The sequence below is a fragment of the Aotus nancymaae genome, unplaced genomic scaffold, assembly GCF_030222135.1.
Source record: "Aotus nancymaae isolate 86718 unplaced genomic scaffold, 86718_ANA_hifiasm-v0.15.2.pri h1tg000041l, whole genome shotgun sequence".
Classification (NCBI taxonomy): domain Eukaryota; kingdom Metazoa; phylum Chordata; class Mammalia; order Primates; family Aotidae; genus Aotus; species Aotus nancymaae.
Genome location: NW_026988455.1, coordinates 16,415,435 through 16,442,756, shown reverse-complemented (window position 1 = coordinate 16,442,756; position 27,322 = coordinate 16,415,435). Strand labels below are relative to the sequence as shown.

Genomic DNA, 27,322 nt, shown 5'->3' with positions numbered 1-27,322 from the left:
TGCATAGGAGAGTATCTACGGTAAGATACATTCTTTTTTTTTTTTTTTTTTTTTAGACAGAGTCTTGCTCTTTCGCCAGGCTGGAGTGCAGTGGCGCAATCTTGGCTCACTGCTGCAACCTCCACCTCTCAGGTTCAAGCAATTCTCCTGCCTCAGCCTCCTGAGTAGCTGGGATTACAGGCGTGGGCCACCATGCCTGGCTAATTTTTGTATTTTTAGTAGAGACGGGGTTTCATCATGTTGGCCAGGATGGTCTTCATCTCTTGACCACTTGATCTGCCCGCCTTGACCTCCCAAAGTGCTGGGATTACAGGCATGAGCCACCGCACCCGGCCAAGATACATCCTTAATGTAATAACCAGACCCAGAGGAGAATTTGCAAACCCATGGTAGGCATATAGGTGACTGAAGAAGAATTGTGACAGCAGGATCTCACTGAGATGCAATTCCATTCCTCCATTTGTTACAGATTAAGATTTCTGAAAAAGACCATCCTTCTAAACTCTTATGGACTCTGCAGAAAATATGAGGCCAGAAAATGAATAATTCCCAACTCTTACTATCTCATTACTAGCCAGTGTGTCTGGCTTAGCTGAGTGTGTGCCTTCTGAAGCATACCCTATAATTATTCAGGATGTGTAGCCCAGTTCATCCTACTTACTCGAACAATATTACCTTTCTTTTATTTTCCCTGTAAAAATCCTTCTCTTCTGTCTTTTCTCCTTTCTCTTTCCTCTTTCTTAACTTTTCTAATCTAAAGTGCCTTGAAAAATTTGTCTATATAGTAGTAAGAAGGAAAGTTGACTTATGCTCTCCTGGGAACCTTGACCTTCCTGCATTATGGATAAATCATTTCCCTGCAGGTAGAAGTGGGAAATTACAGATAGAACCACATCAACTCACATTCTCCTACTTTCATTTGAGTGAGCACCAAGTATGCATCAAGACAGGAGATTGTAAAGTTGGTTTAATGATGAGACAAGTTTCCCAGTCAGGTTTTCCATTGGCTCGAAGTTCACAAGGCAGTTGTTGCTTGTCTCAGAGAGTGCTTAGGTAGACTACATCTGAACACTGGGGTTGTTAAAATGCAGATTCGAGCTGTCCGCAAACCAATGAATCAGACTCTCAGGAGGTGGCGCTCAGAAGTCTGCACCATTGATCAGTTCCCTAGCAGATTTTTATTTTTGCATGCTAAAGTTTGAGGGTCACCACTGGAAGGATTCCAGAACAGGGCCTGCAAAGAGGTGTTCAAAGTTTGCTCACATTAACTTTGTTGTTACAGCATTAGCTTGAATATCAGGAGGTTTTGTATTTAAGTTCTCTAAAAAAGAAAAAGAAAAAAAGAGCAGTCTCAATCTATAAAAAGAAAGGTTTTCATATATGTGCCCAATTATGAGTATCTTGAATAATTTTCTAGGAATCTAAACAGAATGTCTTTAGATCATCTTTATAACAATCCTGAGACTCTTTGACTATTTTGAGTTTAAGATAGGTAATAAGAAATAAATCACCAGTTAATGCAGAGGAAATAAATTTCTTTATATATAATATTCACACTTGCCATGTCTCTTTTAAAAAGTTCAAATAACAGACCGGGCACAATGGCTCATGCCTGTAATCCCAGCATTTTGGGAGGCCAAGGAGGGCAGATCACCTGAGGCCAGGAGTTTGAGACCAGCCTGGCCAAGATGGTGAAACCCCATCTCTACTAAAAATACAAAAATTAGCCAGGCATGGTGGCACACGCCTGTAGTTTCAGCTACTTGGGAGGCTGAGGCAAGAAAATCACTTGAACCTGGGAGGTGGAGGTTGCAGTGAGCTGAGAATGCATCACTGCACTCCAGCCTGGGTGGCAGAGCAAGATTCCATCTCAAAAAAAAAAAAAAAATTCAAATAACTTTACCATACATGTCCTCTGGTCTCTTATTTACCATGCATGCCCTCTATAGTCTCTTATCATTTCTCTGTATGAAGAATAATTTATACTCACTGATGTAAATGTTGCTATATTTTTACACAACATAGTATTATTTTAATATTGCACTTAGAGAAAAATACTGCTTGAGATACCTCTTCCCCTCAAAATTAGAAGGGTTGGTATTTTTATTCAGGCTTCTGATTTAAAATACCTGCTTGATCCATAACTCAGCCCATACAATTTCACCAAAACAAATATCCTAATAGTTGTCATCTTGAATAACTGTTTAGTGTACAGAATGTACTTTCATTTATTAAGAAGTGATTTAAGAGATTATTACTTCTGCATTTATCACACTAAGATGACTGAATCTTTAGTAAGGGAAGAGTAAAGGAACTTATTTTTATATCTAGATAGAAATTTTATTAAGGATACAGTATTAGGGTTCATAATGGGAAATAATGGATGGATCACAAGAATAAGGCTCTTTCTAAGCCCCACAGGAAAGAATATTGCAGAACAGTAAAGGACATGGTGGCTTCCCGGAGAATGTCGGCAGAAACCTGGGCCTCACTTCTGGAAAAGGCTCAGTGCTAGAGCTAACTGAGCATCAATATGTCAGTACAAGCAACAAAATCCTGTGAGAGGCAGACTTGGTTCTTAGGTCTGAACAGGCTCTGCTTCAGAACTTCATCCAGTACCCAATTCTTTTCTGCTTCAGCTTCCTTTTCTATAAAATGGGGGTCATCAGCCTGGCCAACATAGTGAAACCCCATCTCTACTAAAAATACAAAAATTAGTCGGGCATGGTTGTCTGTGCCTGTAGTCCCAGCTACTTGGGAGGCTGAGGCAGGAGAATGGCTTGAACCTGGGAGGTGGAGGTTGCAGTGAGCCTAGATCAGGCCGCTGCATTCCAGCCTGGGTGACAGAGTGAGACTTTGTCTCAAAAAAAAAAAAAAAATGAGGGTCATACTTATCCCAAGAATGAGCTGTTATGAGGATAAATTTGGCTTTATTGAATGTGCATCATTCCTGGAACCCATAAAGATGTCAAATTTAGAAGACTCAGAGAGATTTCCTTTGCTCTGCAAATAGCTAAATTTGGTTAGCTGGGGTGGGGTCTGCATACTTTTCCTTTTGAAGAATTGTTCCCTCATTCTGGCCATCTTCTCCTCTCCTGCAAAGGCACCATATATTTTTCTGGCCTCAAGTACCTACAGTGATAAAACACCCTGAGCTGAAAAGATCACTGGGTAAGGCAGACTTAATACAAAAGAATGTGGCAGAAGTTCAGGCTTCAGTGCACATCAGAATAGAAGCTTCCTGAGGGCAGAGGCTTTTGTTTGCTTTCCTCATTGGAGTATCCCCAGAACTTTGAGCAAGTGCATGCTCAATAAATACTTGAAAGAATAAATCAATATCAGACATCTGGGCTTATGTCTCATCTTTCCACTGTTCTCAATGAAGAGATTCTCTTCATTCCACAACTTTCCTGAGCCTGATCTCCTCTAAAATATTCACCCTTCCAGGCACTGACTCCACCTCCCATGTCAGAGCTTTTTCTTAAAGTAAATAACAGTCGACCATTAATAGCTTCATAACTTTGGAACAGTGCAGTTTTTTTTTTTTTTTTAATTTAAGAAGCATTGTTTCCATCCTCCAAACTAAAATAAATTTTGAGAAAAGATGGAGATGGTTTGGGACTGGGGAAGCAGGGAATGGAGGAAGTGATTATTTGAGGGCACATTAACTGTTTGTTAATAGAATACCAAGAATTAAGAATATTAAATTAGACCTTAAGTAAGGTAAGTAAGGTAAGCTAAGTAGAATATCTTAGTTAAATTTGGCTACGTAGGAAGTAGGTATCATTAAATGGATGTCTGTTAGATTCTTGATTTTCAAATTAACTAGATAGTCAGGTTAGTTAGACTGAGGAAGGGTGATTACATGGCTAAGTCCTATGTTACTGAGGGAGAATGGGGAACGGGCAAGAGAAGGCTGGCAGGTAAAGCTGGAATTTGTCTGCTAGCAATAGACCAGTGGTTCCCAAATGGAAGCCTGCATCAGAATCATCTGGAGGGCTTGTTAAAACACAGATAGCTGGGCCCATCCCCAGAGTTTAGGATTCAGTAGGTCTGGGCAGAGGCATGATAGTCTGCATTTCTAGCTTGACCAGGTGATGTTGATGTTGCTGGTCCCGGTACCACATTTTGAGAACCACTGCAGTAGAGTGTATGCATCAAGATATACCAACAGTCATCTTATGGTCCTCAGCTAAGTTCAGTTGTCCCCCACGGGTTGAAGCTTGTTCAAGGGCAAACAAAAACTTTCTCTCTCGGCCACTTCCATAAGTTCCATAGTTTAACAGAGCAAACTCACACACAAAAAAAGGAGGAAGTTAGAACTGCTCCATTTCCCCTAATAGTGAAGGCATGTGTATTTCACAACTGCAATCACCTTGAATAGCAGAGGCTGGAAGGCTCTCCATGTCTTTGCTGAAACCACTTCACTAAGTCACACAGACATGCTGCTAATTCACTGCCTTGGCCAGCACATCTGAAAATAAATAGCACTATTATAGGCCCTTTCATGAATATACAGCATGTGGCCTCTAAATTGGCCAAGGAGCTGGCTATGCTGGGACAAATAACTTAGATAAATCACAAATCAGAGTGGAGAAATGAGGTGTTTTTAATCAACAGCATCCAACAATGTGTGCTGAGTAGTTTAATTGAATCCAGGTAGAGGAGGAAGTGCATGCAAGGGCTCCAAGAGTGCTGGGAATACAGTTTTATTTCAAAATTCCAGGAAACTTAGAAACAAAATGGTAATAATGAAAGGAACCCTGAAGAGATTTGTTGTTGTTGTTGTTTGTTTTTTGTTTTGGGATGAAGTCTTGTTCTGTCGCCAAGGCTGGAATGCAATGGCATGATCTCGGCTCACTGCAACCTCCGTCTCCCAGGTTGAAGCAATTCTCCACCCTCAGCCTCCCTAGTAGCTGGGATTATAGGTGTGTGTCAACATGCCCTGCAATTTTTGTATTTTTAATAGAGATGAGGTTTCACCACGTTGGCCAGGCTGGTCTCGAACTGACCTTGTGATCCGCCCACCTCAGCCTCCCAAATTGCTGGGATTACAAGTGTGAGCCACCACACCCGGCCCTGACGAGACCATTAAGATACTTTCAAAATGGTTTTCAAAAGTGTGTGTGTGTGTGTGTGTGTGTGTGTGTGCAATTTCTGTCATAAATCTATGGCAACCACAGCACAAACATTTTAGAAAACAAAAAATAACTCTAGGTTGAGTGTGGTGGTTCATGCCTATAAGCCCAGCAATTTGGGAGGCTGAGGCAGGAGGATCACCTGCATTCAGGAATTCGAGACCAGCTTGGACAACATAGCATGACCCCATCTCAACATAAAATTAAAAATTAGTCACACCTGATAGTGCATGCCTGTAGTCCTGGCTACTCTCAGGGGACTGAGGTAGGAGGATCTCTCAAGCCCTGAAGTTTGAGGCTGCAGTGAGCTGTGATCTCACCACTGCACTCAGCCTGGGTGACAGAGCAAGACCCTGTCTCAAAAACAAAAAAAAATTATATTTTCCTGCCTCTCTAACATAACTGTGACTAGTAGTATTTCCATCTACTTTTTAAGTATACTATTTAAAAACATGGAAGGTTTTCAAATAGTGTACTTAGATTTAAATACATTTTCAAGCTTATACTTCTATAATAAGCATGTTCTTTGGAGTCAGATAGTCTTGGGTTCAAATCCTCAAGACTTTTCCAGCCCTGAGTTTTGCATTTGTTAAATGGGGATGATAAACCTGGTTCATAGCATTGCTGTGTGCATTCAGTGAAGTGCTTATCAAGTGCTCAGCACAGGGCCCTGTGTAATGTAAGCACTCAGTAAATAGTGGCATTATTTTCTGTTTTCACACAGAAAAACTGAGTCGACCTTCTGCAATCCTAATAATCAGGAAGTTCTTCTTAATGGCCAAAAGTATACCTGATTTTAGTCTGTGCATTTGGCAAAATTTCATCGCACAAATTGTTCAGTGGTCCAGGAGCTGCTTTCAAGATCTTCTCTGACCAGCTTGTTGACAGCTTTTGTTATCTGTGTTTTTCTCAAAGATTAGACTCATCAAAGAGGAATGACCATCAGTGCTCAGAGCGAGAGAGATTGGTTAAGTTGTTGTTTAGTCAGGCTATGCGGCTTTGTTCCCAGACCACAGATTATAACCACACCATTGGGGGCACCACGTATAGTCATTTTGGTAAACTAGATATGGGTTGCTAGGGACATGGGTGAGAAACTATGGGTAGGGAGGTGTGGACCTCTTACCCCTACTCTCCCAAGCCTGGCCAAATTCACATCTGCAATCAGAATTTTGTTTCTGTTCCAGACCTATTTATCCAACTGCTAACTTGATATCCACTTGGAGTCCTCATGGGAACCTCAAACTTAGTATTTGGGTATAAATGAAATTTTCAGCCCACCAGAAGGTGGCCATACTGTCTTGAGTCTTGCAGTTACCCTGTAAACAAAGGGATTAACTTTACTAGATAGCGACTTCCTAACCACAAAGTTAAGAAAAGAGTCCCTCAATGGAAATCTTGGTTTTGCTTATCAAATAAACAGGATTCTTGGTTCTTCAGGGTAATTACAGATAACAATAGGCAGAATAGCCAGTTAATTCAATAACTCCTTAAAATTGTTGAAAGTATTTTGTACACCTTCTTTATATTGCTGCTTAGTGTATTAATTGGTAAAATACTCTGAAGGACAAATACACAAACACATTCACCCAACAATTCCAATTCTAGGACTTTATTCCACAGATATCTTTATACATGTATGAATTCACATGCACAGCTTTCTGAAAATTATCTGTGCTGGAAGAAAACTAGAAACAGCAGAAATGTATGAGAGAGACTAGTTAAGAAATTATTGGCCGGGCGCAGTGGCTCACACCTGTAATCCCAATCCTTTGGGAGGCTGAGGCAGGCAGATCACGAGACCAGGAGATCGAGACCAGCCTGACCAACATGGTAAAACCCCCGTCTCTACTAAAAATACAAGTATTAGCCAGGCGTGGTGGTGGGTACCTGTAGTCCCAGCTGCTCAGGAGGCTGAGACAGGAGAATTGTTTGAACCCAGGAGGTGGAGGTTGCAGTGAACCACGATCACGCCACTGCACTCCAGCCTGGCGACAGAGCAAGACTCCATCTCAAAAAAAAAAAGAAAAAAAGAAAGAAAGAAATTATTGCCCAGTTACATATAGAATACATATGCAGTAAAAAAAAAAAAGAATGAGGGCATTATTATGTATTTATCTATTAAGTGAATAAAGCAAAATGAAGATCACCAGCAAACAGATAAACAAATTGTGGTATTCATACAATGGAATACTCCTCCATAATATAAAGGAATGAGCTATGGATGAACACTACAACATAGATGACTCTCAAGTACTATGTTCCCATTTGTAAATAAAAATGTGGGAAAGAATATGTACATGTATTTGCTTATAAACTCTATATGCACAGAAGGAAACACAGGAAATGATTACCTAGATTGTCTGTGGAGAGGGAACTGGGTACCTGGCAGACAGGAGTAGGAGGGAGACATTTTACAATGTCTTTTTTTATACTTCTTACATTTAAAATTGCAAAATATATTATATGCTTAAAATAAAAATAGAACAGCTTATATAACTATGTCTAAATATTACACGTAGTTTTCCTGTCTGGCTATTTTCTTTTTGGTTTTTATACAATTTTTTTAAATCCACTTATTTAGCCTGGGTACATAAATGGAAAAAAAATGCTTCAAATTATGTCATTTGCAAAAATAAACCAATATTTAGACATTTTAGAGCTAATATGTTTTTCTTGGTTTCTAATTTAGTTCTACATGGTATCAGACTAACCACTCTGTATGATTTCTGACCTTTGCGATTTGTTGAGATTTGTTTTATGGGCCAAGCATATGGTCAATTTGTAAAAGTTTAATGCATGCAAGAAGAATGTGTACTTTGAAGTTAGGCATAGTATTTTCTGTATATGTCAATTAGCACAAGTTGGTTTATCATGTTCAAGTTTTGTGGATCTCTGGGGTTTTTTATCTGCGTGATAGAACAGAAGTATGTTTGAAACTTTTACTTTAGTGGTAGATGTAAATTTTTCCTTTTACTTTTATAGTTCTTGCTTTATATATTTTGAACCTATATTACTTGATATATACATATTTTGAATTGTGCTCTTTATTTAGGAAATGTCTCTCTCTTCAGTAATGCTTCTTAAAGTCCATTTTGTCTGATATTACATAGCTACATCAGCCTTCTTTTGGCTAGGTTTTATAACTTTTTAAATTCTTTCACTTTCAGTCTTTTTATGTCCTTATGTTTAAAGTGTGTCTGAAGAAAGAAGGAAAAAGAAAGAAAGAAAGAAAGAAAGACACTGCAATCTACCTATATTACAAACATGTATATGTAACCCTAAACCTAAAATAAAAGATAAAAATAAATAAAGTGTGCCTCTTCGTGAAAACTTACTTAGCATCATTAGTCATTAGGGAAATGCAAATTAAAAACACAATGAGATACCACCACATACAACATATCCGGTCTAATGGCTAAAATTAAAAATACTAACAACACTAAGTATTATTGAAAATATGGGAAAAACTGGACACTGATTATGGGAGTATACAACCACGTTAAAACACTTTAACTGGGCATTTACCCAAAAGAAATGAAAGAATGTATCTGTATAAAGATTTGAACACAGATGTTTACAGCAACTTTATTTGTAATAGCCAAAAACTGAAAACAAATCAAATGTCCATAGACAGGTGAATGGATTAAAAAACAAAACAAAACTTATATCCATACAATGGAATACTCCTCTAGAATAAAAGGGAGTAAACTACTAATACACACTGTAATATAGATGGATTGCAAAATAATTCTGTTGAATGGGCCGGGCGCGGTGGCTCACGCCTATAATCCCAGCACTTTGGGAGGGCGAGGCGGGTGGATCACGAGGTCAAGAGATCAAGACCATCCTGGTCAACATGGTGAAACTCCGTCTCTACTAAATATATAAAAAATTAGCCGAGCATGGTGGTGCGTGCCTGTAGTCCCAGCTACTCAGGAAGCTGAGGCAGGAGAATTGCTTGAACCCAGGAGGCGGAGGAGGTTGCGGTAAACCGAGATCGCGCCATTGCACTCCAGCCTGGGTAATAAGAGCGAAACTCTGTCTCAAAAATAATAATAATAATAATTCTGTTGAATGAAAGAAGCCAGACCAAAAAAAGAGATATATTGTATGATGCTATTTATATAAAACTCTAGAAAATGCAAATTGATCCACAGTGACAAAAAGCAAATTAGTAGTTACCGGGAGAAGGAGGGTAAGAATTAAGAAGGGGCATGAAGAAACTCTTTTATTGTAGTAATGGTCTCATGGTCCTATACATATGTCAAAACTGATCAAATTGTATACTTTAAATATGTGCAGCTTATTGCCTGCTAATTATACTGTTTTTAAAAGTAAAATGTGCTTCTTATAGGTAACATAATTTTTAAAAATGTAGTCTGATGACCATTGTCTTTTATTAGAGAATTTAATCTGTTTACATTTAATAACTGATATAGACCAGGCATGGTGGCTCATACCTGTAATCCCAGCACTTTGAGAGGCCAAGGTGGGTAGATCACCTGTGGTCAGGAATTCAAAACCAGCCTGATCAACATGGTGAAATCCCGTCTCTACTTAAAATACAAAAATGAGCCAGGCATGATGGCAGGAGCCTGTAGTCCCAGCTACTCAGGAGGTTGAGGCAGGAGAATCGCTTGAGCCCGGGAGGCAGAGGTTGCAGTGAGCCGAGATGGCGCCACTGCACTCCAGCCTGGGCGGCAGAGGGAGACTCCATCTCAAAAAGCAAAACAAAAGAAAACAAAACAAAACCTGATATATTTGGGTATAAATGTTCAATCCTACTGTGGGGTTTTTTTCTCTTTTGCCCACTTGTTTCTTCTTGCTATAGACATTACAAAAATACATGTTTGACTTATTAGAATTGTAGGATTAATTACTACTTTTACCATTTCCCAGATGATATAATATGGGCTTTAAAACATATGAAATCCATTTACCCCCACACCTTTTGTGTATCATTGATGTTTTCATTTTATGTATATTTTAAACTTCACATTATTATCATTATATTGTACAGTCACTATCATTTAGATTTATTTATGTTTACCCTTTTGGTGTATTTCAATGCTTTCAACACTTCTGTGTTTCCATCTGGGATTGCTTTTCTTCTGCCTCAAGAGCTCTCTTTACTATTTGTTTTAGTATGGCTCTGCTGGTCATAAATTCTCTCCATTTTTATCTGGTAAAATCTTTTTTCATTATTTATGAAGGATATTTTCACTAGGTAGAAAATTCTAGATTGTTAGTTATTTTCTTTCAGCACTTTGAAGATGTCATTGCATTGGTTTGTGGATTTTACTTTTTACTCAACCATTAACACTGAGAAGTTAATGGTTGGTTGTGTTAGTACACTTTGAAGATAATGTATCTCTTCCCTAGATGTTTTAAAGACTTTTCTCTTTGACTTTCAGTAGTTTTACTGTGATGTGTCTAGGTTTGATTTCCTCTGTTATTGATTCTGGTGGTCATTTATAGGGCTTTATGAATCTGTGTCTGGTATTTTTGTCCGCAATCTTTCTTTAAATATTACTTCAGCTTGTTTCGTCTCTCCTCCTCGTTTGGGATCCAGCTTACGTAGGTTACATCTGTTACCTTATAACTCAACATACTTTTCTGAAAAGACTCTTTTCTTTAAACGCAAGACACTCAAATTACAGGTGTTCTCTTAGGTGATTATGCTGCTTCATCAGCAGGTGATTATTATCAAGAAGGAAACTACATGATGATATATAAAGCCTGGGGAGAGGAGCTGTCTCGGAAGACATTGAGGAATGCTTCTCTAGTCTTGCTGGAACCCTCAAACACTTAAGCCATCTAATAAATATTCTGCCGTCTTCAGAGGAGTTTTCTAAGTGAAAGGGATTTGGGACTCCCCTGTGAGGAAGAAACGTAAGTTCTATGCCTTGCTAATAAGGGGCAAACTTTTCTTTGTAGTCATGTTTCCACCTGTTGAATCCATTTTACGCAAGTTGTACAGTTACGGCTTGTCTGTTTATAAGAAGAGATAGAAAATATGAGAAACAATAAAATCTGGAATAATCTATTGTAAGGCCACAGGTTGAAGAATTTATGAGGAATTTATTCCAGACTTTATGGCTGAAAATATGTATGCATATATGTTTATGAGTGTATAGAGATATATAGATACATGTGTATACAGATACATAAAGTTTGCTACAGAAATTCATTTTGTAGACTTTTACTAAAAGTATCCAAGAATGCATTTCAGAAAAAGCCTTAGATTTCTTTTATGTGGTGAACTCCAGGAACTACTCACTCTTGAGCTAGACCTGTATTTTCAGACCTTATCCATGCCATGCACAGTGATCTAACCCTTTGGTAGCTACATCACTCAGAGCCAGTTTTTTATAACAAATTTTTCAACCTTGATTTTTAAAAAATGCGACCCTGCCCTAACCTTGTAATTTAGGAAGTTTGGGAAGAGGGGTGTATAGCATCCTTTCACTGCTCACTTGAAGTAAATCATTTCTAGTCCTGAAACAATGGCTGTTTTGCAAGGTTTAATCATACTGTATGTTGTGGTTGCATTTACATGTACACGCACAAATGTCTTTAATTAATATTTATTACTAGCTTGGTGCTTTACACTGTGTTTGTGGAGTGTTTTACAATCAGCTGTTTGTTACCAAGAGTAAATTACGTGTTTGCTTTTCTTTACCCTACCCCTTTCACTGTTGTTTAAAACATGTCAGATTCAGGAAAACCTCAAGAGACCCAGACCTCTTTCAGTGCTTATAGATAGTTTTTTTCCTTAAATCAGTTTTAAAATCTATCCAACCATTTTGGCTGCTGGCCATACCAGCAGATAATGAAAGGATTTTCCTTGAAGGTCGACAGCCAGGGGGAGCCTTCCAGGGCTGTTTGGTTTCCTAGTACAGCCGCTGGAGTAGCTTGCGGGGCTGATTGATCTGCTTGGAGATTCTTGTGCATCTTTGCCCTTTAGAGCTGGAAAGGTGCTCAGGACTACATAGCCGAGCCCCTTCGGTTTATATTTAATGAAACTAAGACCCAGCCTAGTCAACTCATGTGCTTGAACTCAAGCAAATGGCAAATGTCAAAACTCAGGACTCTGTCAGTTAGTTTTCATTCTTTTTCGTTGTCCTTCTAGACACATCTTTTTAAAAGAAATGATGCAGTATGATGGTTAAAATACTTAAAGTGGGAATGAGAAAAACTGATGTCTACATATGAAATGGTTTAAAAGTTTAAAATGCATTGTCTTCATTAGACCCTTTTTTACTAATTTTTTTTCTCAAAATCTGGCTCAGAAACCTTGTTTTAAAAGTTTCCTAAACATTCCTAGGCAGAATTAGTAACTCTTTCCTCTTTGCTTACAAGGAACTGTGCATATTCCTGTGTTAGAATACTTATCATATTATAAGTGTTCAATTATTCATCTGCCCTCCTCCCACCTCAGTGGATCAGGCTTCTCGGGAGCAGCAGCGTCATTGTCTTCAACTTCAATCCCTAGTGCTTGGCAGAGAGCCGAGCACTTAGTGTGTTCTCAATGTGGAATGAATGAATGAATGAATGAATGAATGAACCAGCCACTCCTTCACAGTCTTGCACTATCAGTGAATCTTATGCTTTATGGGACATAAAAATACCTGGAATTGCTGGCTTAAAATACAGTTTTCCAGGCCATACCACAAGAGATGCTAATATAGGACTGGGGAAGGTCCATGAATTAGAATTTTTATTTAAGTAGCTGATATACTGCAAATGGTCCAGCAGCCACACTTTGCAAGCTCTACTCTATGATTGGTTGTGGTTTGTAGTCCCAATTGTACATCATAATTATCTGCTGATCTGAATAAAAGCATAGAGCTTCTCTGCCCACTCCCTACCACCCATCCATCACCACCATTCTGACTCCTTAGTCACAATGGGTATTGACATTTTAAACAAATCCCAAGGCTCCTTTCCAGTAAAATGTGTGAAGATAAAGAAGATAATATTTATAAACTATTTTGAGCTCCTTAGAAGAAGGGTATCTTACCTCATTAAGGAAATATTATCATGATATAAATCTAACATCATGAAATTTATCTTGGACATATCAAATTTGGTCTGAAAATCAAATGTAAAGGAAAATAAAAGCCACACACAGTACCTGCATGGAAACACAGCCTGCTTTGGTTGTGTTCCTTTTTGTGGAGACAGATGTCCCCCTTCACTAGGACTGGGGTAGAGATGAAGAGGGTTGATTTGGACACTGGAGTGCTATATGTTCTTTTGGGACTGAAGTTCCATATTAGGAAACTTAACATCCGACATTTACATAACTTTTAAACATCCCAAGTAGTACACTCTGTCTGCACACTAATTTATATATATGCAATTTGTTTGTTTGTTTTGAAACAGGGTCTCACTTTGTCACCCAAGCTGGAGTGCAGCAGGCATGAACACAGTGCACTGTAGCCTCAACGTCCCAGGCTCAAGCAATCCTCCCACCTCAGCTCCCCGAGTAGCTGGGACTACAGGCACACACCACCACACCTGGCTAATATTTGTATTCTTTGCAGAGACTGGATTTCAACATGTTGCCCAGGCTTGTCTCGAACTCCTGAGCTCAAGTGATCCACCTGCTTTGGCCTCCCAAAGTGTTGGGATTACAGGTGTGAGCCACTGAGCCCAGCCACATGCATTTTTTAAAAATTATGAACTTACGTAATTTCACAGGAGACAGACCTAAATGAGGTAGTTATTAAACTACTTTGTGACTATGGAAAGGATTTCTGATCCTTGTAGTATATTTCCACATATATTGTCATATTGTTGTATGTTTGTATTTAGTTGCTCATACTATTTTCTACTATAGCTTACATTGTATGCAGGTTTCCCTGGGTCAACCTAATTTATATTTTTGTCATTTTAAATGGAAAAACGATATCCCAGTATTTTATACTATTATTTGTTCAGTGTTCTTTCTGATGTGGGATGCTTTGGTTATTTCCAATTATTTGCTATCATGCTATTATATACAGAGTTCTGATGTTCATTTTTGCTCAAAATTATATTTTTGTTTGTATGAATTCCACAGCGTATATTCCCCAAAGCAAGATAGTTAAAGAGTAACAACAGTTTTATAGTTCTGGTTGCATATTACGGTATTACTTTCCAGAGACACAGAGCCAATATACAGCCCCACCAGGGGTATGAGGCATGCTGCTTTTCCCACAGCTTGACCAACATGACATTTTATCATTCCAGCCTATTTCTGCTAGCTTAATATGTGTGTAGGGCCTCACTAGAGACATTTATTTTATTTTGAAGTTCTTCAAGTGATATGAAGCAATTCTTTTCCACGTGGAATGATTCACTATTTTCATTTTAGGGACAAACAATTCATTCATATTTGACAGTTTTGAAGTGACAGGTTTAATTGCCTTCTGTATAATTGATTCTCTAGGGAGAAAAAATAGGAGTGCTATTAGGTATTGGGTTAGGCTCAAAGTGTCAAGAAGATTAGTTGCATAGTTCTGAATTAGGAAAGTCATACATGGAGGCCTGGAACAGAAATACCAGTTGGCCCTGTTTAAGAAGACTAGAGAGCAGGAACATTCTGATTTGATGATGACAAAAATACTGGAATTTTGGCATAGGACAGCAGATCTTGCTTCAAAACGAAAGCAAGACTCTGTCCCCCTTGCCTCTTTGATCCTCTCACAATGCCACTTTCTTTCCTGAACATTTTCAGATATTCTTATTTCAGATAGACCACTCTGGTCTATGATAGAAACGGTTTTAGAATGGCCATGAAAGGAAGATATGTTATTTGAGAACTCTTGGGGGAAGATCTGGAGGCAGCAGTCTCAGGAGACGTGAGTCTTATCTGTAAAAAGGTCAGCTTGGTCACAGAAAAGGGCCTTGGCTTGGTTGTGTTGGCCCTCTGTGGCTTATGATCCTCTTTTCAAGTAAGCAAATAAATGATTGCAGTGTTGGTTTGAGTTCCTATGGTGCCAAACACAAGACACATTGTTGCTCATGCAATACAGATCTTTTGTTTCGGACAGTGGTCTAATCTGTTGATTTTTTAAAAATTGGTGACTGTCCAACTTATAATTAAAATCAGTCTATCAAGCCCTTGTAGACAAAATCTGAGGTTATTCTTTCATTCCTAGTTGTCATACTAATTTTTTACTTTTGTCATAAAGTAGAATATTTACACACATACCGATCTCTATCTATATCTGTATAATTCTATCTAGATAACTCTATATAATTCACATACTAAAAAATTCACCCATGTGTACAGTTCAGTGATTTTTTAACGTATTCACAGTCATCACCACAATTTCAGAACATTTTCATTACTCCAGACAGAAACCCCAAACTCATTAGCAGCCACTCTCCATTTCTCTACAATATCCCCACCCTAGGCAACCACAAATCTACTTTCAGTCTCTGTAGATTTTGCAATTCTGGGCATTTCATAGAAGGAATCCTAGAACATGTGGTCTTTTGGTTTAGCTTATTTCACTTAGGATAATGTTTCCAAGGTTCATGTATGTTGTGGTGTATATATGTACTCTCTTCCTTTTTATTGTTGAGTAATTTCCATTGTGTGGATATACAACTTTTTGTTAAGTCATTCACCAGTTGATGAACATTTGGATTTTTTCCATTTTTTGGCCTTTATGAATAATGCTGCTATGAACATTCATGCATAAGTTTTTGTGGGGAAGTATGGTTGTTGTTTTTTTTTGTTTTTTTTTTTTTGCGACAGAGTCTTGCTCTGTTGCCCAGGCTGGAGTGGAGTGGTGCAATCTCTGTTCACTGTAACCTCTGCCTCTCAAGTTCAAGCGATTCTCATGCCTCAGCCTCCCAAGTAGCTGGGATTATAGGCATGTGCCACCATGCCTGGCTAATTTTTTTGTATTTTTAGTAGAGACAGGTTTTGGCCATGTTAGCCAGGCTGGTCTCGAACTCCTGACCTCAAGTAATCCACCTACCTCAGCCTCCCAAAGTGCTGGGATTACAGGTGTGAGCCACTGCACACTGCCAGAAGTATGTGTTCATTTCTCCTGGGTATATACCTATGAGTGGAATTGCTGGGATACATGGGAGCTCTGCTTAATTTTTCAGGAACCACCAGATTGTTTTCCAAAATGACTGCACCGTTTTATATTCCTACCAACAGCATATGCATGCCCCATTTTCTCACATCCTTGCCAACGCATTTCATTGCCCCTCTTTCTTGTTATAGCCAGCCTAGTGGTTGTGAAATGGCAGCTCATTGTGATTTGATCTGCATTTCCTTCATGGCTAGTAGAATACTTACTTTCCATCCTAGTATTTTCTTATACTTTTAAAAAATTAAATAAAGAAAATGCTGTAGAAAATTAAAGAGTATGCTTATGCTTGTCGCTACTGCTTTCTCTGAGGTTTCACACTTCGTTGCCTCATCATGTAAGGGGCTACCACTAGGATGAATGTGCTCCAGCCTTATTCTTCCAATCTTCTCTCCATTTGTCATTCAGAATCCTGGGAAAGAGATGCTTCTCCTGCTGTGAGTTATGTGCCCACTCTTTTGATTTGTGTTTCTGCCTACACAGTGCACAGCATGAGTACGGGCATCTTGAAAGGAAACTGGGATGCTCCTGAGGGAGAAGAGATGCCAAAGTTGGGACAAGAACCCAGTTTCCTGCCTCTAGGTGTAACTCATTGCCAAGGTTGGGAACAAAGCCAACCATCTGAGAAAACTCATCATGCAGGGTAGTTAGTAAGTGTGCCCTAGCACACATTTTCACAGAGAAAACATAAGAAGCTTATATATAATAAGCTTTATTCGTAATATTTAAGTATTACATTTACATATTATATTTAAAGTTACAATATTTTAAAATTTATATATACCCTTGTTGGGCACAAAGCATGTTTAAAATGTATGATCTCATTTGATCCTCAGTAATCTCTGTTAGTTTCTAATTATATTCAGTAGTGGTATTGGTATTGTATGTTTTGGCCTCATTGCGGTTTAAATACACTTTTGTGAACTAGCCTGAGAATCTGACCACCAATACAATGATGTAATGAGAAAATGTGCTCTGGGTTCCAAACAAATGGCTAACAGATGAATGCTCAGAAGTCAACCTGTTGGCAAGCTGGGGTATCACTGGTCAGCAGTCACTTGCCAGCAGGTGTGAGTAGACAGTGGGGAACAACTTCCTTTCATGTGTGTGGTTCCTGGCTCCCTGAAGTGTTGGCTGAGCATTGTCTATATGGGTGACGCGAAGGATCACTCCACTAGGAGCAGTTTGGAAAAAATACAATAATTGGGAATTCTGGTAGCATCGAAGGTGCCTACAGGGAGGTAGAAGCATTCATATAACAGTTCTCTGGTGTTCTTTGCTGTAGCAAACAGCCAGCCAAAAGGGTTCTGCTGCTTGAAATGAGGATGGCTGGATCAAAATGGCAGCTCAGGGTTTGAAGGATTCTAGTCAGATACCAGACATCTTCACATAGAGAGAACTCTGAATGGCTGTGGGAGAAGGAGTCAAATGCCCTGGATCTTTTTCTTGGACCTCAAAGTCCTCCTTCTCCTGCCATCATCCTTCCAGTATTGGGCAGGACCCTGACTGCAGGCATCATGGCCTCTGTGAACTTCTCAAGGGTATGCATTGTCAGATAAAAACTACCATGTCCACTAACAGGCCACTGAGGGTACCTAAGTCAGTTCTGCTCATCGCCCAGCCAAAGCCTGTGTTTTATAACATAATATCAAAGATTGCATCTAAAATTGAGATGATTTCTTAAAATAATCACTTCATTTTGATTTTTCTATTTTAATCCAAGGTATTCTTCAGCGGAAATAAGGAAACAGTTTACTCTCCCACCAAACCTTGGCCAGTACCATCGACAGAGCATAAGCACCTCTGGCTTCCCCTCTCTTCAACTAGTAAGTATGAATTCCAGGTTTACTTAGTGAACAGTCAAGTGCAGAAGTGCCCAGGGTATGTGTTTGCCTCCTGCTCCTTTGATCTTCCTACCATCACCTCACATTCTCCAGCCACCAGATGCTAACTCTGACTGCTTTTGGACATCAGACAATATCCCTCTCTTCCTCTGCCAACCTGGACTTAGGGTGCATAACAGGACTTCTCAGAGCTGTGCTTTTGATGGCTACTCAGGCTACTCAGTCTCATCCAAATTATGGTTCATATTTGGGGGAGACGGGCTAGCTTGAAAACTTACCAAAATCATTTTCTTGAAGTATAATTTACATATAATAAAATTCACACATTTTAGGTGTACAATTTGGTGAATTTGGCAATTTAAAGTCACTTAACCTTTATCAGTCATGATGTAGAACACTTCCTTTATCCTAAAGAGTTCCCCAGTGCCCTTTGACCATCTCCTGTTCCCATCCCCAGGCCATACCGCCCAACTCACGCGATCTCTGATTCACTTCTGTTACTGTAATTTTGCTCTGTCTGGAGCTTCATATCCTGTAATTCGAATCACAGTATGTACAAACCTTCTTTTTTTGAGACAGGGTGTCACTCTGTCACCCAGCCTGGAGTACAGTGGGGGGATCTTGGCTCACTGCAACCTCAACCTCCCCGTATCAAATGATTCTCCTCCCACCTCATCCTTCCAAGTACCTGGGAGTATATACCATCACACTTGGCTAATATTTGTACTTTTTGTAGAGACAGGGATCTCACTATGTTGCCCAGGCTGGTCTTGAACTCCTGGGCTCAAGCGATCCTCCTGACTCAGCCTCCCAAAGTGCTGGGATTACAGTGAGCCACTGTGCCTGGCCCTAAACCTTCATTTTTTAAAAACACATTTCCTCTTAAGTTGAAGATTGCCTACATTTTTATATCCATGCCAATTGTTGAATGTGCCTACATGTGTTATTATTTGAGCACTAAATGTCAGATGTGTGCCAAGTGAGATAAATCTGACAAACGAGCTGGTTTGTAAAGCCAGAAGTGAATATTCACTTCCTTTGTGAGAGAGCTCCAGCCCTCCTGTACTCACTTCCTCACACAGCACAGTAGCACTCTCTTGCTTGTTCTGGTGGTTATCTTCAAGAGGTTAGGTTATTTTTTGTTTCTACTTACTACTTCAAAACCGCTTCTGCTCTTAGAAATTTTGTAACCTTCCACTTAGTTTCCGGTAACCGCCATTTTGTCTCCTGTAACAGTTTACACGCCGGGTAACTGTGAATCTTTTAAAGGTATGTTTTACTGGAGTGATTTGTGGTTATTTCAGAAGGATAATTTGTGTGTTGTGTCATGAATGAAATAGTAGTACTTAAAAACCTATAGCATCTTTTACTGCAAGAGGTAACTTGCCATGCCATTTCTTCAGAAAAATCTGTTTATGACTTCAGTGGCTTGCTAGACTGCCCTTTTTATTTGTACTTTTCCTGTGTGTTTCACAATTGCAGAGTATAATAAAAGCATGTCAAGTGCATAATGTGTCCATTTTCAGATATATTACATGAGCTTTACACCAAGATAAATATGCTTCTTGGTTTAATTTGGTACTAATATATATTTAATTGAAAATCAAAAAAAATTTTTTAATTGCCTGAAGTTGTGTTCCAAAATATGCAAAATTTAGTTTAAAATAGATTGGATACACTTTTAAATTTTAAACAAGGTAGAGGGTTTTAGTGCTTTGCTTTTTTAAAAAATAAATGAAGACTGCGGCTTTCTGCAGTAGTGTCCTTGGGAAATAGTGTGGACATCACTTCTAAGAGACTTTAAGGAAGTTTAGCTAATAGGCTTTAACCCCTTATCTCCATACCAGCCTTTACTTTTTTTTTTTTTTTCTGGGGTGGAGTTTCACTCTTGTTGCCCAGGCTGGAGTGCAATGGCGTGATCTTGGCTACCGCAACCTCTGCCTCCCGAGTTTAAGCAATTCTCCTGCCTCAGCCTCCTGAGTAGCTGGGATTACAGGCATGTGTCACCACGCCGGGCTAATTTTGTGTTTTTAGTAGAGATGAGGTTTCTCCATGTTGGTCAGGTTGGTCTTGTACTCCCAACCTCAGATGATCCATCCGCCTTGGCCTCCCAAAGTGGTAGGATTACAGACATGGCCACGAGCTTTTATTTTAATGCTGCAGCCTTAAATATTTTTCAGGAGAAATTATTTTATATAAAGTTACATAGGAAAAAATGTGTAATATTTGTAAGCATTTGTTTGATAGTTTGCTGCCTCCTCAGTAGGTTTTGATGGAAGTGAATTTTGATGAATTACTACGTTGCGGGGTAGTGAAGTTAACATGTGGCTTCCATTTTCTAAGAGAAGATATAAGACACTAGCAACAATAAGTAAAAATGTTAAATATGCAAGAATCAGGTGTTCCTACCAGTCATCATTTAGTCCTGGTTCTATTTGCATGTGAATATCCTTTACAATATCTTTTTTCTTTCTTTCTTTCTTTCTCTTTCTTTCTTTTCTCTTTCTCTTTCTTTCTTTTTCTTTTCTCTCTCTTTCTTTCTTCATCTGCTTAGGAGATCTCATCTTTGTAATGTTTACTTGGTATCGTGTTATAATGTCAGAATGAAGCGGCTGTTCTTTCCCTTGAGTCATCTGCCCGAATGAAGTTTCCCCAAAAGAAATCATAAACTTACATGGTGATTTCCTTTTACCTTTTTTTTTTTCAGTTTTGAAAGATATTTATTCTAAGTATAGAATTCGACATTTTTTTTCTTTTAGCATTTTAAAGATGTGTCATCATTCTCTTATTTCTAATAATTCTTATCTTCCCTCTACTGTCTTGTCTTTTACCTTTTTAAAAAAAAAAATTCTTTTCATGGAAAGATAATGGAACGTGTCAGCAAGATTCATTTCTAGCAAGGCAAAGGAGTTGTTTATTATCTAAAGACTCTCAACCTAAAGCTGCTTTAGAAAACTTTTCTTAAATGAGAAGCCATAGGTTTTCATTGCATTATTTTGGCCAATTGAAAAATAAGACCAAGTGCGGTTCTGACCTTTGCTTCTCTTACGTTTATTTTTACAACCACCATTTCAATGGCCCCACTCGCTGATACAAATGGCTGTTCAATTTTAAAAGGTGTTTCATTGAAGTCAAGTTATTTAGAACCTAATCAACTACACGTTTTTGTGGTTGCTGCTGTTTTGCAAGAGTGAAGAGCTTGGAGTCAGGTGACTCTGGGATAAAGTACAGTCGTCATTTATTAGTCATGTAATTTGTGACAAGCTACTTAATCTCTCTGAAGACTTCAGTTTCTTCATTTGTAAAATTGGCATAATGATGCTGTCCCTACTAGGGAGTATAGAATTATGTAAGAGGTCCTTTGTACATATTAGCTAATATTGCTGTCTTACGATTTGGCACTGTGGAGTCACTGTGGGAGATTAAAAAATGGTGAATAAAAGATGACTTCAGCTCTGAAGGGCTTGATGATCCATTTGGGAGAACAGGTAATATAGAATATTTATACTGGCTTCAAAAGTGCCAGGTGTTTAGAAGAGAAAAGGATACATAATATAATAGGAGGCAAAAGCTTGATGGAGAAGGCTGAGAAGACTTGGAGCAAGGGTTCACAGCCCTGACTGGCCATTACAATTAGCTAGGGATAATTCAATCAGAATTCCTGGGGGTGGGGACCAAGCATCAGTAATTTAAAGTTCCCTGGGGACTTTAACTTGCAGCCCAGGTTGAGAATCATTTAAAGAACTTTATTATTTATTTAATTTTTTAATTTATTTTTGACATGGAGTCTTGTTCTGTCACCCAGGTTGAGTGCAGTGGCACGATCTTGGCTCACTACAACCCCCACCTCCCAGGTTCTAGCTATTCTCCTGCCTCAGCCTCCCTAGTGGCTGGGCCTATAGGCGTGTGACACCAGGCCCAGCTAATTTTTGTATGTGAGTAGAACCTGGGTTTCACCATGTTGGCCAGACTGGTCACAAACTCCTGACCTCAAGCGATTCACCCACCTCGGCCTCCCAAAGTTCTGGGATTACTGTGTGAGCCACCGTGCCCGTCCTATTTTTATTGTTTTTGAAACGGAATCTCCCTCTGTCACCCAGGCTGGAGTGCAGTGGCGCGATCTCGGCTCACTGCAACCTCTGCCTCCTGGGTTCAAGCAATTCTCCTGCTATAGGGTCCTCAGTAGCTGGGATTACAGATGCCCGCCACCATGCCCAGCTAATTTTTGTATTTTTAGTAGAGACCGGGTCTCCAACTCCTGACCTCAGGTGATCTGCCCGCCTTGGCCTCCCAATGCTCTGGGATTATAGGCTTGAGCCACTGCGCCCGGCTTATTTAAAGAACTTTGATTTTAAAGGTAGAAGTATTCCAGATAGGGAGAACAATATAAAGAAAGGCAACATTCCTTTTTTTGTCCTGTGCACTTTGAATTTCAGAAGGTGTAGTAAACAAAGATCACTTACTAACCTTACAGAAGTATCCATAGAAAATATAGTGGCTTCTGTCATAAATCTTATAAATCAGATGAGAGGAAGGGTATATGTCTGATGTTAATTTTTTTTTGTTTCATTGTTTTTTTAAAAAACTCAATTATAAATGTCAGGTCTGATAATTGTATACGTATTTTCAAAGTACATAAAATATTTTTGAATTTCACATTTTTTAATATGAAGGGAATCCATCATTTGAAGTTAGTTTTCTAGATGTGATGATAAACTTGTCCTGGGTCTATTTGACACTCCTACCAAAATCCTTTGTGACCAGGGCTAGAAGGCAGCTGTGGGTAGTCAATAGTCCTGTGAATGCAGCTGTGGCTAGTAAATATCTCTGTGAAGGCAGCTGTGGCTAGTAAATATCCCTCACTCATTGGCTTTGGCATTCTCTGTTGCCACAGCTGTGTGAATAGATGGACCAGAGACCCTCTGATGCCAGCCACCTATTTAAGCAAACAAGTCTATAATCAGTATCTCTGTTAAAATGAAGCTGTAAAATACTAATTTCTTTTTATTTATTTATTTACTGAGACAGGGTCTCGCTCTGTCACTCAGGCTGGAGTGCAGTGGAGCAACCTCGGCTCATAGCAAACTCCATCTCCCAGTCTCAAGCGATCTTCCTGCCTCAGCCTCCCAAGTAGGTGGGATCAGAAGGGCACCATTGCACCTGGCTAATTTTTGTTTTTTTTTTTTTTTGTAGAAATGGAGTTTCGCCATGTTGCCAGGCTGGTCTCGAACTCCTGAGCTTCAGTGATCCACCTGCCTTGGCCTCCCAAAGTGCTTGGATTACAGGCATGAGTCATTACACCTAGCCTATTTTCTGATTGTTCCAAGAAGAAGCCAGGCACAGTGGCTTATGCCTATATGTAATCCCAGCAATTTGGAAGGCAGAGGGAGGAGAATAGCTTGAAGCTAAGAGTTTGAGGCCAGCCTAGGCAACGTAGCAAGACCTCATCTCTACAAAAAAATAAAAAAGAAAAGAAAAACCAGGCATGGTGGCATATGCCTTTAGTCCCAGCTACTCGGGAGGCTGAGAAAGAAGGATCACTTGAGCTCAGGAGTTCAAGGCTGCAGTGAGCCATGTTTGAGCCACAGTACTCCAGCTTGGGCAACAGAGCGAGACTGTCTCTGAAAAAGAAAAGAAAGTAGAAAGAGGAATAAAACATACAGGAGAAGAAAGAGTTGGGATCATGCCCTGAGGAAGTAAAGAGGATTTGAGGCATTATATAGGTGGTTAATAACCTTAAGCTACATATTTTATGGAGGGAAAAATTCTATTTTGAAAAATGAGAATAGAAAAGTTTTGAAGTGAGATGGAATGAATTAGCTGGACCATAACGGCTCAGACTGAAGAAAATGATGTAAAAAGCCACATCCTGGACATGTACCAAACACCATGGTTACATGGCACGTTTGTATATGTAACATTTATGTTTTTTTAAAAAGTCTCATAGCTTAGAAGGCATTTATTTGTGTTATGTGTATAGTCTTCTGTACAATAAAGCAACCTGTTTCCTTTTACAGCTTAGGGTGACTTGAATGGTTAATTGCCTGATAAATATGGTCCTCTTTTGTTCTTTTGATTCTATTGTTATTTTGTACTTTATCTTTCAAGGATTTGGGCTATTCTTAGATTTCATTGATTGCACTGGAAGGAGCATGATGGAAAATGAAGACCTCAAGATAGTCTTCATGCAAATTCACCATGAAAGATAACATGAAAGAGTGCAGGCATTCTGCATGTAGAGCAGGCATTTCTTTATTGTCATTGTGCAGTAGAGGAATCAACGCAACCTTGGTAAAACTAGAACGATGCCCTTGGTGGCATGTCAGCATCTCCCTCTCAGTGGCATCAGTGAAAGAATGTTCTTGGCGGAAGTAGGAAAGTGTATAGTCCATAAAGTACAGAACTTTGATAACACAGAAGCTAGAACTTTACTGCCTTCAGCTTCCCTTAAAGATAGTAGACAGCTTATTCATTTAAGAAATATGTATTGAGTCTCTGTGCCAGGAACTGCTGGCACAGCAGTGAGATTGAAGATACAATAATGAATACAATAGAGAGCCTATCCTCATACAGTTTGATTTTCAGAATGAGGGACAGACACAGACAAAGAGTAAATGTCGTTTGTAACAGGGACTATTGAGGGCTTTGAAGAAGGAAATAGTGACCCAGAAGAGATGCTTTTAGGGTGTGTCATCTGTAAAAGTCTCTATCTGGAAAGGAGAGACTAGGGCAAAATTCTGAATGAACTTGACAGATATCTGAAAGAAAAATATTCCAGTCAGAAGGAAGAGCAAGTACAAAGTCCCCAAGACTCAATATGTCACATGCTTCAGAAACAGCAGGGAAGCAGAATGTGGCCTGAACAGAGTGGGCAGCAGGAAATGCAGTCATAGAGAAAGCAGGGGTGGGTTACAGGCCTCAGAGACTGTAGAATGACACTGACTCCTACTCTAAGACAGGAAGCTGCTGTAAGCCGTGAGCATTGGCGTGGAACCATCTGACTTTTGATGAGGGTCACTATGACTGCAGTGTGGAAAATAGACTGGGCGAGGGAGGGCAGTCAGGAAGATGCCACGGTAACTCAGGAGAGCAATGGCAGTGCTTTGGACTAAGGTGGTGGCAGAAGAGAAGGTGAGAAGTGTTTGGATTCTGGCTATATTTCAGAAGCAAAGTGGATAGAATTTTCTGATGGATTGTGTGTAGAGTGTAAGAGAAAGAGAAGAATCAACATTGGCTTTAATGTTTTCTCCCTGGGCACCTGGTGGACTGGAATTGCCACTTGCAGAGGTGTGGAGGTATGGGAAGAGCAGATTGCCAGGAAAGTTAAGAGTCAGTTTTGAACTCACTGTGTTTGAGAGGCCTGTTAAATTACCAAGTAGTGATGTTGAGGTGTAATTGGAAAAGTCAACCTGGAATTTATGGCAGAAGTTGAGACTGCAGACATAAACTTGTAATTTAAAAATATATATATTTAAAGGCATGGCAGTGGATGAGATCATTTGAGATTGAATGCAGATTGAGAAGAGATTTAGAATTGAATTCCAGGGCACTGCATAGTAGGAGGAAAACCTAATAAAAGTGGTATCTGTAAGGTAGAGTAACCAACTGTCACAATTCACCTGGGACTGAGAATTTTCTCAGTACATGAGACTTTCAAAGACTAGGACACGCTGAGACAACTGGTTGCCTTCCATAAGAACAAAGTATGTCAAGAGGGAGAGAGTGATCAACTGTGTCCAATGCACTGTGTCCAATAAACCAGGACTGAGCAAAAACCATTGAATTTGGCAACATGAAGTCTTAGGTGACTTTGACAAGGCTTGTCTGTTGTAGACAGCCAAGTAAATGTGAGGCCCGCTCTCCAAAGGGTAAATCAACATTCATGAGGGATACAGGTGTAACACCTGGACACATCATGCCTCTTCCCATCTCCACCGGGAGTGGCATGAAGCCTCCCCAATGCTGTAACTGGGGAGGCAGGTCCTCTGTGACCACCCATGTGATTTGGGGCAAGTCATTTAACCTCCCTGTTTTCACTGTCCTATTTGGGAAATATTGTTTAGATTTGTGATTTGAGTCAGCTATCAGTACGCTATCTGTATACTACACTGTGTTAGGAGCTATATAGATTAGTTTTTACCAGAGATGGTTCTGGGGTTGTAGGAATTTTCAATTTCAGAACAAATTGAATCCTACCCTTTGTGAGGAGAAATAGCCCTTGGCATGTGTTAGGGGGCAAGGGAAATCTCGAACTTGCTTAATTTTAAAAATGAATATTTGGTTATGGATCATTTAAGCTTTGGGGATATTTCTAATTATTTTGTGTGTGTTTCCAGTCTACTGACCAGAAGTCTGAAAAAAAATAAAAAGAAAGATTGCATAAGCCTTCACAAGAGAATTATTGAAAATTGCTTGAGGGAAGTGACTGTTTCTTTAGCCTAGTGTCTGACTGCTGTAGGTCCCCAATAATATTTGTTAGATAAATGAAAGGAGGGGTATCATGCAGGTTCAACCAGAGCAACAGAACCTGTAGGAAATACATGTGCATGTGTATGAAGGTGTTGGCTTGCCTGCTGCTGGTGGTTGGCTAAGCAAGCTCAAAAGTCCACAGGGCAGACAGGAAGGAAATATTTCAAACAGGCTGAGCCCCCTTGGGCACAAGCTGAAGCCTGGGGTCTGAACTTCCAGAGAGCCTCTACCTTCTTAGAAAAGGCTTCCAACTGGCTAAGTCAGGCCCACCCAGGGTAATCTCTCTGTGATTAACTTAAAGTCAGCTGTTTAGGGACTTTAATTACATTGGCAATATTCCCTTCACAGAAGCACCTAAATTACTGTTTGATTGTGTAACTGGAAAAAGGTGTATGTGTGCTACAAAATGGCCACAGCCTCCCTTCTGTCCTCCAGCTCTTGCAAGAGAACTCTCTTGTAGCCCACCCTGACCGAAAACATACTGGAAAGGGAATTCAACAGAATGTAGTTCAGCCGAGCCAAGCTGACACGTCATGAAGCCATCACAAAAGGTAAAGCCTGGTTTAGGAACATTTACAGTCTTAAGTATTTTTATCGTATTTTTAAAAAGGAGTTGGGCGCGGTGGCTCTCGCCTGTAATCCCAGTACTTTGGGAGGCCGAGGTGAGTGGATCGCTTGAGGCCAGGAGTTTGAGACCAGCCTGGCCAACATGGTGAAACCCTGTCTCCACTAAAATTACAATAATTAGCCAGGCATGGTGGCACGTACC

The 27,322-nt window shown here is 39.6% G+C and overlaps 1 protein-coding gene across 8 annotated transcripts in view; it reads left to right on the top strand.

Moving 5' to 3' along the window:
- DOCK8 (dedicator of cytokinesis 8) overlaps positions 1-27,322 on the top strand; it is a 242,801-nt gene that overhangs the window by 32,795 nt on the left and 182,684 nt on the right. For 5 of the 8 annotated variants that reach the window (XM_064361489.1, XM_064361488.1, XM_064361493.1 and 2 more), the window contains exon 2: positions 17,964-18,066. In XM_064361489.1, coding sequence (XP_064217559.1) covers positions 17,964-18,066 — 103 coding nt within the window. Of the gene's footprint in view, positions 1-10,843; positions 11,034-17,963; positions 18,067-19,202; positions 19,354-26,988; positions 27,105-27,322 lie in introns of those variants that run through there. The other 3 variants (XM_064361491.1, XM_064361490.1, XM_064361494.1) reach the window with 3 other exon arrangements.